We start from the raw sequence: 14,088 nt of genomic DNA, 5'->3' as shown, positions 1-14,088 counted from the left end.
AGAACTGATTATTTGGCCCTTTATAAACTTTTTTTAATTTTAAGAGATCTGAAAAAGCGCTTTTATACAAATTGTAAGAGATCTTATTTCCTCGTACCAATCCATAAACTATGATTCAGGTAAATATATAACTAAATAATCAACCAAACAACCACTAAGAGGAGGGTAAATTTTCTCTGAAAACCCAAGGTTAAGATAGAAACAGATTGTTGACCAAAGAAAGTGGTTCAAACTTAAGCATTTGCTCCAAATATACCGGAAGATAACACGCAGTTTGTTTCTGTGACATAGCATTTCATCTATCTTCTCTTTCAATTCTTAAACCAAAAGTAAATATCAGAAAATGAATACGGGGTGATGAAGAAAGTGCAAGGTAAGTAACCAAGAATATAACATAGGAAAAAATAATGGACAAAAAGGAGAAGTCAAAGGAGAAAAGAGAAAGGAGACGCCAAGAAATCTCTCTTTTACGTACTATCCCTTATTCAGATCACCGAAAGTGAGTCTTTTTCATTTCATTTCATTTTCCCTTTCCTTCTTTGCATTTGGATCGAATCCAGAATTTAATTAGTGGAGTATGAACAAGTGGCAGTGTCAGGATTTTCATTAAGGGATAACACACAAATAAGCGAAGAGAATATATACGTAAAAGAATAATTTTGACATTATATATACAGTGTAATTTTACACGACCCTATTGCGCCCCTAGCTCCGCCTCCCTTAATCTTATATGTGCGGATATATATTTTGGCAAGATCCACTAAAGGCAACAAGAGACATCTTAATTTTATTTATTCGCTATATGCTTTCTTAGGCATTATGCATTCTGTCCCAGAGGACAATGGCTCATAAATTAGCTGTGCATGGCTTAATATTCTTAGCATTTAATTAATAAGAATGAAAGATTAATTAGAGGTTTCCCGCGTAATTTAATTTACGAGCGATAACTAGCTTTATTTGCCTTATTGTTTAATTAAGACCGTGATCTAACAATCAAGATAATGGTCATTTTCTTGTTTGGTTTTAAAATAAAGTACTCCCTTTGCCTAAGTAGAAAAGAGATCATCAGAATATACAGCACAACATCGCCTTTTCTTGTTGTTACGGGATCGACCTAGAACAAGGTAAACCCACTGGGAACCAGAAAAGGGTTACCACATTAAATGAGTGTTGGATGTGCGAATAAAGTCCCACATTGATAGTTGGAAAAAGAAAAAAAAAGTTACATTTAAGGTGTAAAAATACTCTTAATGCTATAAGGCCGTTTGGGAAAAACCGTGTTGGCTTTGCTCAGAACGGACAATATAACACCATGTTAAAGAGTATCTTTTTGTTGTTTTATTCCAAGGCTCCAGCTCACCCAAATAAACTAATTGCCTTTGGTTTCTTCTGGTAACAGGCATGTGCTTCCTCTATTCCTACTTTCAGGGTACCTCTTCATTTAGTATCAAACGGTTCATTAAACAAGCCTATTAATTGTGACAGTTTTGTAGTGTCTCCTTTTTAAGTGCCTTAGGCTGCTTGGAAGGTGTATCTCATGGCATTGGGTACTTACTCACTCACCTAATTAAATGGCAGAGAGAAATGTTTCTTGTAAAGTCGAAAGGATGGAATTTTCTCAAAAGAGACACGTAGATTCATGTGCTAAATTTAGAGGCGAATTCAGGGTTTTGAATCTTCTATGGAGTACTACTTTGTGGTAAAATTTCTTAGAATTGTTCAGCTGATAAAAATGTAGTATTTGACCGTGATTCCCCCTAGCTAAGATGGAAAGTTCTAAGCTGCAAGTTACTTAGCAAGAAAATATGATGAGAAAAGTTGAAGGCGATTAGTAGTCACTAATAGGATTTGAGTATAATATCCTTCACACCTTCGATTAGTGTATTATATGTTTGCTTTGTAGTGAAATCAGTGAGGTCTATGTAACTAGCTTAATAATGTATTGATCAATAACTATGAAAACATTTTGATATATCATGAACTGTCCATTTACTAGATAAATGATCATTTATTTGATTTATTTTCCATTCAAAGTACTGATGAATCAGCTGAGACAAAAAAGCCATTCGATACTTTTCGGTTGTTATGTATACTAGTTATTAGATATCAAGATAATTACATATTTTTTAGCAACATAATATCTCCAGTCACTAATAGATGGTGGATGGTTTTCAGATGGTGGTCGTCTGATACTGTTGCTGTCGTGACTGGTGCAAATAGAGGGATTGGATTTGAGGTTGCTCACCAACTAGCATCACATGGCTTAACAGTAGTTCTTACTTCACGAGAGACTGGAGTTGGTGAAGAGGCTGTGAAAGTCATGCAAGAAGGAGGTTTAAATGTGGCATTTCATCAACTGGATATTATCGATCATGCATCGATTGAAGCATTTTCTGATTGGATAAAAGAAACATATGGTGGTTTAGATATACTGGTATTATGTTAATTCATGTTCAATGCTATTATTTAACTGGTGGTCTTCATTGCTATTTTTTTTTTTTCCTATTATTTTTAGCAAATATGGCCATTCTCGACTGATGATATTACTATATCTATGTAGATCAACAATGCAGGGGTGAGTTTCAATGTTGGCACAGAGAATTCCATGGAAAATGCTGAAACTGTCATTCAAACCAACTACTTTGGCACCAAAAATATGACTAAAGCGATGATTCCGTTGATGAGGCCTTCTCCTTCTGGTGCTCGTATTGTTAGTGTGACCTCTCGATTGGGAAGACTTCATGGAAAAAAGAATGTAAGTAACAGTTTTCATTTTCATAGCATTCTTGTTATTCTTCTCACTCTATCTGGCTTACTCTTTTAGCAATTCCTTAATGTTCCAGCCTAGACCTACTTTAGACAAAATCATAAACATGACCACCTAAGTTGTAGACCCTATAGAGTATTCCTTTTCATTCTTCTACTTTTCTAGATTGAAATTAAGTTGGGTCAATGCTTTATCCTGATTGAAAGCTACCAAATAATGTGAAAGCGGCATAATTAGTTCCTCTGAAGTCATTGCTAGTTGAGATAATATACAATTTTTTTTTCCTTTAACATTGAATTTCTAGTCTTGTTTGATGCAACCATCATATTATAACATCAAACATATCAATGGTGCTAATTCTCATGTTCTTTCTATTATTGTTTAGTTTCGAGTACTTTGTCCTGATTACCAATGCTACTAAATAATGTGAACGTAGCACGATATTAGTTCAATAGTTCTTTCGAAGTCGTTTCTTTTTCCGGACTGATGTGGTTGCTTTTCTTTGAGCCAAGTGTCTTTGGAAATAGCCTCTCTACCTCCATGGTAGAGGTAAGGTTTGCGTACATTCTACCCTCCCCAGACCCCACTTCATGAGATTACACTGGGTATGTTGTTGTTGTAACATCTCAAAATTATCTACATTTTCTTGATGCAACCAGAGAATTACAAATGTCAGCTTGAGAAAGCAACTGGAGGATGTGGATTCTCTAACAGAAGACGTCATTGATAATGCTGTGAAGACGTTCTTGGAACAAGTAAAAGATGGGACATGGGAGTCAGGGGGATGGCCTCCAGTGTTCACTGACTACTCAGTGTCAAAACTTGCAGTAAATGCATACACCAGGCTAATGGGAAGGATACTCGATGATCGTCCAGAGGGTCATAAGATTTATATCAATTGCTATTGCCCCGGTTGGGTGAAGACCGCTATGACTGGTTGGGCTGGGCATGTATCTCCAGAAGACGCCGCTGATACTGCAGTCTGGCTTGCTCTTCTCCCTGACCAATTTGTGAGTGGTAAGTTTTTTGCTGAAAGGCGCGAGATAAGCTTTTGAACCAAGTGCATATGCAATTGACATTGCTTATGTGAAACAGTTGGTGTTGGCATATTTTGTTAAGATTAATTGCTTAACTAGTTAAATTGTGGAGGAAATTGTCAAGAACCGGAACGAAGAGCTTGAAGCGGTGGCCTACTTTGTAGCTAGTCAATTAACTCTTGTTTTTTCACGCATATTATGTAAGTTCAGAAACATTGACAGATGAATATGATTATAGGGGCATCATTTTATTATACTTAGATGTTTGGAGAGCCATTTTGGTAGGATTTAAGTCATACATTGACAGTGTAAAGAATTATTATATCATCTGTTCAATTTAACCATGTTATTACTCTACTTCTCAGATAATCATATCGGGTTTGTTTTGACCAGTCAATAAACCTAACCTGATGATTGTAAAAGATCTATTCAATGTCAGCATAGAGAACTTAAACTCTGTCTGGTACAAAATAGGTGTAGTTTATTTTTTGCAGGTTTTCTTGAGAGGTTGCTTTAATTAACTAATACTCTTATCATTTTGCTTTGATATGTGGGCTATTGGTTACGCCACTTTTTTCAGTTTTTGAAGATGAAATATGGAAAAATTCTATTGACAAAAACGAAATTGTTAGTATGCGGATATCATTTTGGGAGGGATTAAAATTAGAATCAAGTCGTCAACAATCAGCTTCGACCAAATGTTGACAGCTTCGACCAAAAAACAATAATCAGTTTGCACAAAAGGTATTAGGTCGCGGGTGGAGGTGCTTTACCGAGCAACCCTCACATGTAAGCCGACATTTGATAAGGCAACTCATATATTTGAACATCAACTCATACAATCATTTGATAAGGCAACTCATATATTTGAACATCGTATTACAATGGACGTAAATTCTTGACTTGAGTTCAATCGTGACTCATTAACAAAAAATTATGTAAAAAAAAGTGAAATGAATTTCTAACATCCGTGACCGTCATGGGTTGTCCTTTTTTTTAAATAGGTTTTAATATAGCTTGGTATAACGACGCTCAATGGGGGAAGTAATAGAAAATGGAAGGAGTTTATAACACAATTTTAGTGGCACACATGAGTACAGTGTACACTAGGGAACCAACACAGCTGTTTGTACGACAAATCCTACAGCTCCAAAAATGAATGTGTAGTCTTCCATAACTACAAAAAACCCCTCCAGCTTAAGATTTTGTAACATGTTGCTTCCTCTGGGTGTTGTTATCAACAAAAGATTCTATACTTCATCGAAGAAACTACATACTTAAGATTTACACTTCACATTAATTCCACACCTTTGATGCGGCATTAAGGTTGAACGCCAAGATTTAGTGGTCCAGCTTCTACCAAGGTTTTAGGTCACCAACTGGACCAGCAGTCCAGTTTAAGACCTTCTCCCCGGGCCTCAAGTAAACGCTCCTGTCGTGTGGCAGTTTACGAGCAAGTCCATTCAAAATTTGATGGAAAGCGTCGCCTGGTTGAGCAGGTTGTGGAAACAACATAGCCTGCTTCATTGAAGGGTTGGCAAGCAATCTCTGCTTCCTTAATATTTCCTCTGGTGGAATAGAAGTGAGAATAGTATCCAAATTTGGAACGTCCTTCTCGGCTACAAAAACACCAATCTCTTCCCAGGGAATTGCATCAGCAAATGGTAAGACAATATCATCTGCAATGATAACAGGGATGCATCCAAATATAACTGCTTCAACCAATCTCGGGCTCCATGGAGCCCACCCAAGTGGGCACAAGCAAAAGATGGCTCGCTGCATGTCCTCATAGTAAGTAGTTGGATGCTCCGTAGAAATATCAAAGAGAGGATTGTCCTTAAAGTTCTCCCACACTGCTGCCCGGGCACCTCTGGAAAGATGAATAAGAATCAGGTACCTTGTCATAAAACATACTACTAATTCCATGTTTGGGAAGCCAGCAAAGAAAATTAAAATGTTTCTCTCATTTTCACAGTTATTTTTCAGGTACACTCTCGATCTCTACGGGGCCCTATTACCCCTCTGAGATATTTTGAAGTGGAATAAAATATCACCCTAAACTCTGGCGTGGCATAAATGACCAATGGAGTATCTGATGGTGTTTTAGACACGCGTCTACATATTCTACATTTAAAAAAAAAAAAAAATTCCTCTTTCCTTTCTTTGTTAGATAATATAAATACCCCCATCAACTTGTCCTCCTTTTCCTATTACACACGTCAACTTTGCGGGTGTAGGACTTGTCTTGGAATGGAATTACTACCACCCCAAGAAGCCAAACCTAGATTTCAATGGGCAGAGAAACTAATCTAGATTTCAATGGGCAGTATCATTCACATGCTGCCTTTTTTTTCCACCTCATTTTAATCCAACACGTGATTTTCTCTCTTTTAACTGCATTTTGATATGATTGATGATAACACGAGTTGAGCTTAACCGGCAAACATGGTCAGTGAGGATTCATATTGTCAACCCCAACTTATTTGAGATTGAGGCGTAATTATTGTTGCTTTTTTCACCATCTTCTTTTTTCCACAAAGCTCTCCAACAGCTCCAAACAGACCCACCCGCAACTTTGGGTTTTCAGAATACATATTGCCAGTGGCAGAGCCAGGATTTTCATCCAGGGGGTTCAAAAATTCTAAAAGGTAAATACACGAAGAAGTCAGGGGGTTCAACATCTACTATATATACATAACAAAATAATTTTAACTTTGAAAATACACTGTAATTTTTCACCGAGGGGGTTCGGATGAACCCTCTGGAGCCAATGTGGCTCCGCCCCTGCATATTGCAGATACAACGGATTCTACTTTACGGATTAGAAATATGAATGCCGCACCTTATTTAATAAGAGGATACGAAATCCTCTGACAATAATAATATAATGCAAAGCATAGAAATCACAAACAATATACTATACAACATAAAACGTAAATCTCAAAACATTCAATCCAATTGTTAATTAATTTATTTTCAAATAGTGAGAGAGTAGGGGGTGGATGGCGAAAGGCGGTTGCGTGTTGTTGAAATGGAACTCTGGTGGATTATGCCGGACACAATTTCCGGTGAAGAAAAGTAACACGAAGGAGAAGGAGAAAAGGAGCCACGATAAAGAAAAAGAATAGGAAAAAACGAGAAAAAGAAATGAGCAAACGAAAAAGTAGAATTAAAATAAACAAAGTAATGAAACATTTTAAATGAAAGAAATGCTGTTAAAATTTTAGCTTTTTTTCATTTCCCGCGATTAGACCCTCAATCGCTATCTATGCCACGTGGGCTCAAAAAGTGGTATTAATACCACTTCGTACTAGTTTAGGGGGTAATAGCACCCCAGCAAAGTTAAAGTGTAGTTGGAAAAATAGGATAAGTTGAGGGCGGTCTGTATGCATTATCCCTATCTCTATCATTGAAAAGCTTTTTTCTCTTTCCTCTCATTTCAATGACAGCATCATCCAAATGGATTCACAGAACCAGAGAACTCAGGGCTATCTGCGTACACTTTACCCTCCCCAGACCCCACATTGTGGCACTTAACTGGGTATGTTGTTGTTGTTCATTATAAAAAGGAACTGATATTTCAATACCTTACCTTCCCCTTCTTCAACTTCGACTTCCTTTTTCTTTTCTTTTTTTTCTTTTTTTTGATAATGGTAACTTGAACTTCGACTCCCGTTTCTACTTCTCTTTTCTTCTTCTCGCTCTTCTCTCTGTCACAGAGAAATGCTTATTCCTTTAAATTAAACCCCCTTAACAAGAATTAATCTGGGTTCAACTTCTTTTCTTCATAAAGGAAAAAACAGCATGGTCTATTTCTTATCAAAGGGTCCATTAGAAATTGATACTTCACATTAATTTTGGCTGATGAAGGTGTTGGTGGCGTTTCAGTTGCTGTGTTTCTTTTTCTGGTCAAGAAATCTGTGGTGTAGTGGTGTATACCTCGAAGTGCATGTGATGGTTCTGGTTCACCAAGCTTGCCACCTCCATGTGGCTGCTTCCCCAAGCTATACTGGTGGTTCTGTTTCACCAGTGGATGAGGAAGGAAAATTTGGAGAAGTTTTTAGAGATAGAGAGTGGAGCTATGTGGTCTCCTTGGAATTTAAATAAAAAGGGAGAGAGGATGAGTCGAGACGGCTGAGAGGGATGAAAGGATAACTGGAGAAGAGGAGATGGGGACGTCAAGGACTTCCCGGTGGTGGTGGTTCTTGCGGCTGAGGGTGAGTAGTGATGTGGTAATTCGCAAGTGGATTTCTCAAAAAAGAAAGGAAAACTAAGATGGGTTTTTGGGTCAGTTTAAGTTGTACTGAAATTTAATTAACTGTAATTAATTGTGAAGGTTTAAACTTAATTTTTTTCCTCTCACACCTTTCAAAGAGAGCGACCCCACTTTTTGTGCCACGTCATCCCTCAAAGGTGTATATATTCCACTTTGAAAAAGTTCAGTGGGTAATAGGACCCCACCAAAGATCGAATATGTAACTAAAAATGCAACTCAAGTTCAAGAGGGGTACTTTTGTGTGTGTGTGTGTGTGTGTGTGTGTGTTTTTGAGAATGGTAACAGTGGGGTACTTAATGCTTTTTCCAAACATTTTATCGATCTTTTCAGGGAAGAGAAACACCATGGTCCCAGAATCTTGATAGTTCTAGCAATTCACTTCAACATCCCAATCTACTTGGTGATCAACATTCGTGACTTCTGAGGGAAGTCAGTTCTCTTCAATCTATTTAAGTTCTAGCATTTCGAATCAAATGTGATTTAATCATAGACATGAGACATGGGAATACCTCGCATAATAACCACCTTCTGGATCATTTCCTACGTCATAGAACAAGCCACGGAAGTAAACAAAGATGGATCGCGGAATATCTGGAGGGATGAAGTGGGATTGCATTTTCTGTGGAGGAGCATAGGGAGGAATTGTAATTGAACCATCCTTCAAACAAACATGATTTCTTTGTCCAAATGTTTGAACTAAAGTTGCACGCTGGAGCAACGGAAGAATACCCCTCCCAATAGCTTTTTCCTCCTGCAATTGCATGAAGTAATCAGATGGAAATTTACAGTTAAGAAATAAGAAACTGCGAGTAATCCCTTGGGATTTCCACTACTTTACTGAAATCCAGTAAAAAGATAATTTTGATGTGTATACCCATCAATTTGTGTGTTGTGTGCGTGCGAGAAAGAGTAGAAGAGAAAGTGTAGAGAGAGACAGAGAGAGAGAAGAGAGACTTAATTCTCACTTGATAATGAAAACAAGCAGCAAAATCGTGTGGGACAATGAAGAAGTGATCAGCTCCCTCTGTCCTATTCCAATAAGGCCAGTTAGAAGCAATAAGTTGTATTGCACTCCTCATCATTCGTGGTGACTTGAAGGGTAAAGGAAGGCCATTCGGTGTCAGGTCACAAGTGGTGTAAACAGGGGTGTAGAACCAATCAGCTTCCTCAGGATTAAGGGTTCGGACAGCGCTAGATAAGAGGAAACGATGCATATAGATCTCCGCAGCAAACATGTGGCTGAGACATCGTGGGTCTTTCTGAAGAATTTTCTTGTTGTATTTGCTGGGAAGCTCATATACAAAAACTTTTAACCTCCCAACAGGATCATCTTCCAAGACATCACCAGCACTACCTGAATTGCAGAAATGAAAGGAAAGTATATGACTTCATGGAGTTCAAAGCAAGTGTTCATGTCCTTTTCGACTAACCTAATTTAACTTGCTGAAAGACAAAATCATGTCGTCAGATATGCAAAGTGACAGACAGGGAAATCATACTCTATAAGCCTTTATTCTAAATTTTATAGCACCTTAGAAGGCTCAGAAGAATCTAATTATATTTAATTTTTGCACTATTAAATTATATCACAGGTGAATTTTTCAGTTTGGTAAAAAAGTGTTGCTTTACAGTCAGAAGGATGACCCTCCGGAAGCACTTGTAAATTGAAATTATTCGCCAACATATCATATTATCTAATATCTATGCTACTGCAACTATCATTCATCCACACCCCAATTCTCTTAACTCCAGAGTAAACACACACACAAGGGCCAATATGTCCTAATGAGATTCTTGAAAAAGCCTTGGAAATTTTGGCAGTCTAAAAGGCATCAAATTAAGACTGAAGTCAAATCCGGCTATAAAACTAGCTATACCAACATAAAGTTTCCAACATTCTCTTTTTCCTTTCAGATTGAAGAAAATTTTCTGGAGGCATCAATCCAGAAAAGACATAAAAGGAAAGATCAAGGTGATGATGAAGGTCAAGCGATTCACTTTTTGAAAGAGCATCGGATTAACTTTATTAAACAAGAGAACATTGAGATACAAACTCTCTAGCGCCCTTTATTAATGGAAAGACATGTCACAGAAGTTGTAACATCTCACTTCTTTGGTTCTACCATTAGAATCCCAAGCTGAATGGTTATTGAATGTCTTCGTCCTGTTGCAATTCCCTAAAAGTGTCTGCAAGCATAGCACTTAAAACTTTTCCTAGATGTTAAAAAGGAAGTTTCCTCGAATATAATAGCAACATCGTTACGAAAACAAGTTACTCACCAAACCTCATTGAGAAGCTGACTCATCAACCTAGCTAGAACCAAATTTAAATCTTCCAACTCTTCAAATCTAAAGCACAAATAGCTGTCAGAAACTTACATATCAGATGCGATACATACTACAAAAACCCTCTTTAGAGGCAAAATCTCAGATCAATGTCTGGACTTCAGATTTAAAACCTTATGGTAGAAAACTAATATCGCCTGTACCAATCAGATACTATGCCTCATGAAACAAATTGTCTAATCGGTACTCTTCCTCACTCTCTTCAGTTGTACTACATGCTACCATTCGAAGGTAATAATTCCTTGAAATATTGAAAATGGTTGAAAGGAGGGAATGCTCACCTATTTATTCCCTCCTCTCTCTTTACTGAAGAATGATCACCTATTTCTAATCGGCCATTCAGGACCAACTGATGCCAAGGACTGCAAATGGGTTCATTAAGCTGAATATCTAGATGTCTCGGTTTGAACCGAATCAATTATCTACAAGCATGAAGTTGACTCAAACTCTAAATTTGATTCAAGTCCAATAAGAAAACTGAAAAATGATATTGAGTTCCTTAAGTGAAGGTCACTTGAGACGCAAGATTTACACTTTAGATTTGACACTGGAAGAAAAATACATCTTTTTAAACTCCAGATTAACAGATAGATCTTATGCATTGTGTCTTTAATGTGCCTCTTTTTTTGAAACTGGTAACTTTGTGTCTTTAATGTGCCTCTTCAGAACTCAGAGATTTAAATATAAAATTAATTTAGAGATTGAACAAAGAACTTTCAAGCAGAACACCTCACTATTTCTTCTTCTTCTTATTTTTTTTTTTTTTTTTTTGGAGAATGAGAACACCTCACTATTTCTGCTGGCTTAATTCTATGGTAAGGTCCAGTTTTTGAGCTTGTTTTTTTAATCAATCTTAACCAAGACTCATTTGAATTTAGACCGAACTGTTTATTTAAGTTAGATGTTAGAGCTCTAGTTGTGAGAATAGAAGTGAGTCGCTTCCGGCCTGTCTTGTAGTTGTAGTTTTTTAGCTTATGTAGTCCTATGTTGCTCGGACTCTTTAAAAATGTTGACGGGTGCATGTCGGATTCTCCAAGTTGTAGTCATTGGTCTTCTTGAGATTGAGCTTCCAGAAATAGTAAACGTGTCTTATCAATGCACAAATGTGAGACCTCCAGTACTGATATTGATTCCTTTCCCGTTCACCACACTAGCAGTGTATCAGTTGATCCAAGCCACAGATATTCTGGATCTAAATGGTCTTCTCAGCATCTATCAAGGAAACCCAAAGCTCAGATACAGAAAACAGATGGATTAAATCGAGTTGCAAAATCTCATCCATCTCCTTTATTCTAACCTTCTACGTTGTGGCTAACTAACCCCCATATTTTGTCTGTGTGAAGAATGTGAGGTTAATGTCAAAAAGCAGCTTGTATCATAATCAGCGTGTAATGACAATTTAACTGATTTGCCCAAGCAACTGATTCTGGATCTAACTAGTAGGTTAAGATCAACCAACAACGCCCAAGTATTTGGTCCGAAAGCACATAAAAATGCAGACATCATCGTTATATAAGCAGCTAGCAAGTTAGCTATCACCAGACTATGGGTGTGTTTCGTATGGAGGACATTTTCTATTTTTCTCATGTTTGGTTGGTCAAAATCTCATGTTTGGTTGGTCAAAATATTTTGGAAAACATTTTCCTTAAAAATGAGGAAAATGACTTCCCTAACGGAAGTAGGAAAAAAAAAATCCACATTCCAAGTCCATTGTCTCCTCTTCCACAATCCCCCGCCACCCAACCCTCACATTCGGACCCCCTCTCTCGACCCCACCTCCATAGTGTTTTGCTAGAGTACATATAAATGCTCTTGGAATAATATTTTCTTGCTTACTTATCAAACACTAGAAAATAAGTAAGAAATCCACTTGTTTTCTAAGAATATTTTCTAGGGAAACATTTTCCTTCGTAAGAACACACCCTAAATATACATTTGATGCTTAACCACCACATATTATATGTATATAGAATTACAAGGTTGAAGTTGCAAAAGTAACACAGACACAGTCGACTAAAACTTCTAGAAGAAGAGAATTTGCAGGTCAAAGTATAGTAACTTCTGCAAATTCAGATTCAGCACAAGAACCAGCTGAATCTTAAAAAATTGTCAAAAAGAATCTGCAAATTTTTCTCCAATTCACATCACAACCCTACCTCGTGATCTGACAGTTAGCATTTAGTAACAAGAATAAAACTTTATGTAATACAAAACAAAACCATAAAAAATTAAACCAAAAGAACTAAACAGATTTTAAAAAAAGAGAAGGTAATTTGAGGAATAATTACCTGAGATTCTCTCAGTACGTTGGGCTTCAATTCCAAACAAGAAAACAAGATCAAGAAGAAGCAAAAGAAAACCCCATCTCCAATTCCTCATCTCTCTTTACAAAGAACAAATCTTTGTGCAAAACAAACCAGTATAAAATGATCCAAACTATCACAACTTTAAAGCATATGTAATGGGAATCAAGGAAGCTGGCAAGTTTGATAGTTAGAGTGTCAATAAACAGTAGTTCTTTATAACAAAGACAGGTTACAGGAAAAGAAAATGAAATGCTAGTGATTTGTAAATATATTGAGAGAATAATAGTGATAGATAAAGAAATGGGGTTTGTTAGAATAATAGTCAAAGGTGGTTTGGTTTGGTCTTAGTTTGGTTGTCACTTGTCTAGCAAATGCTGAAAACAGATTTTTCCAACTCCCCATTGTTTATGGCTTGTAATAAAGGTACAGGGGTACTGGCAATGTGGAACAGTATAAAAGAGGTAATATCATTTGACACACACTATTTTTTGGTCTGCCCAAAAAGCATAGAAAAGAAATACTATTGAATTTTATAGTTTAAAACAAATAATAAACAATGTTATAAAATTTTATTAAGAATAAATACAAGATTTAAATTTAAATTATTTTTTAATAAAGAAACAAATTATTTTTTTGGGATAAATTAAAAAGAAAATAGGTCATAAAAATGGGACACATATTTCTCTTTTTGAAAGCTGAATGTTTGTTCTTAGTATCTCCATTTTATCTCTAATGGCATTGCTTGTTGGGAGATTCCCTTGATATAAAAATTTAATCTTTTATAAGGAAATGGGAAACCCCACTTGTGGGAATATATTGGATATGTTGTTGTATAAGAAAATAGAAAATAAAAAGATATGTATAGTCTTTACCCTTATTCATTTAAAAGGTGAATTTTAAACTTATCATATATTTGAATTACATGTCAAAAAAACTCGTATCCAATCAAATAATTTTAATAAATAGAGGGAGTATTTAATTATAGATATCTAGTAGCGTTTTCTTACAAAAGTGTAAGTTATATAACAGTTTAAGTTTTACATTATCAATTTAATTGATAGAAAATTATCATTCTATTTTCTAGATTAGCATACTTGATATGGAGAGTTACTTATATATTATTGTAGTCAGCTTAACCTAAGAGCGCTGCCAGCACACGAAACATAAACTTTTAATTTTATCTGGCGGATGGCAAGTCAATTCAATGGTTCTACCAAAAAAAAAAAAAAAAGTTCAATTCAATGGAGGTTGATTATTTGAGGCACAAATATATATATTACTAGTTGCAAGAATCTCCAAGGCTTTGTGCTAATAAATCTTTAATCTACCATTGTTTTTCTACAGCTTCAGTTTCAC

General features: G+C 36.3%; 2 protein-coding genes across 3 annotated transcripts; one reads left to right on the top strand and one right to left on the bottom strand.

The window, feature by feature from the left end:
* Positions 1 to 201: 201 nt before the first annotated feature.
* Positions 202 to 4,176, top strand: LOC132602341 (uncharacterized). The gene is made up of 4 exons (XM_060315231.1): positions 202 to 499; positions 2,176 to 2,434; positions 2,561 to 2,755; positions 3,427 to 4,176. Exons 1-4 carry the CDS (start codon positions 408 to 410, stop codon positions 3,820 to 3,822), a joined length of 942 nt encoding a protein of 313 aa, XP_060171214.1. The 5' UTR covers positions 202 to 407; the 3' UTR covers positions 3,823 to 4,176.
* Positions 4,177 to 4,618: 442 nt separating this feature from the next.
* LOC132603607 (probable beta-1,4-xylosyltransferase IRX10L) lies at positions 4,619 to 13,132 on the bottom strand. 2 transcript variants are annotated; one of them, XM_060316739.1, is made up of 5 exons: positions 12,715 to 13,131; positions 10,190 to 11,638; positions 9,046 to 9,434; positions 8,590 to 8,831; positions 4,619 to 5,674 (listed from the first exon to the last, which is right to left on the bottom strand). In XM_060316739.1, exons 3-5 carry the CDS (start codon positions 9,313 to 9,315, stop codon positions 5,161 to 5,163), a joined length of 1,026 nt encoding a protein of 341 aa, XP_060172722.1. In that variant the 5' UTR covers positions 9,316 to 9,434; positions 10,190 to 11,638; positions 12,715 to 13,131; the 3' UTR covers positions 4,619 to 5,160. The 2 variants fall into 2 exon arrangements, with proteins under 2 accessions (XP_060172722.1, XP_060172721.1); XM_060316738.1 differs by lacking the exon at positions 10,190 to 11,638 and having other exon boundaries at positions 12,715 to 13,132.
* Between the last annotated feature and the right edge of the window lie 956 nt (positions 13,133 to 14,088).

The sequence above is a fragment of the Lycium barbarum genome, chromosome 7 (assembly GCF_019175385.1).
Source record: "Lycium barbarum isolate Lr01 chromosome 7, ASM1917538v2, whole genome shotgun sequence".
Classification (NCBI taxonomy): domain Eukaryota; kingdom Viridiplantae; phylum Streptophyta; class Magnoliopsida; order Solanales; family Solanaceae; genus Lycium; species Lycium barbarum.
The sequence above is the reverse complement of the archived record's forward strand: the minus strand, read 5'-3'. Positions and strand labels throughout refer to the sequence as shown.

Excerpts from the sequence above, each read along its gene's own strand:
- LOC132602341 (XM_060315231.1), top strand. The coding sequence starts at position 408 with ATGGACAAAAAGGAGAAGTCAAAGGAGAAAAGAGAAAGGAGACGCCAA. Across the intron at positions 2,435-2,560 it reads ATGGTGGTTTAGATATACTG|ATCAACAATGCAGGGGTGAG; the intron begins GTATTATGTTAA and ends ATATCTATGTAG. Across the intron at positions 2,756-3,426 it reads GACTTCATGGAAAAAAGAAT|AGAATTACAAATGTCAGCTT; the intron begins GTAAGTAACAGT and ends TGATGCAACCAG.
- LOC132603607 (XM_060316738.1), bottom strand. The coding sequence starts at position 12,805 with ATGAGGAATTGGAGATGGGGTTTTCTTTTGCTTCTTCTTGATCTTGTT. Across the intron at positions 8,832-9,045 it reads CTGCTTGTTTTCATTATCAA|GAGGAAAAAGCTATTGGGAG; the intron begins GTGAGAATTAAG and ends ATGCAATTGCAG. Across the intron at positions 5,675-8,589 it reads GAAGGTGGTTATTATGCGAG|AGGTGCCCGGGCAGCAGTGT; the intron begins GTATTCCCATGT and ends TCATCTTTCCAG.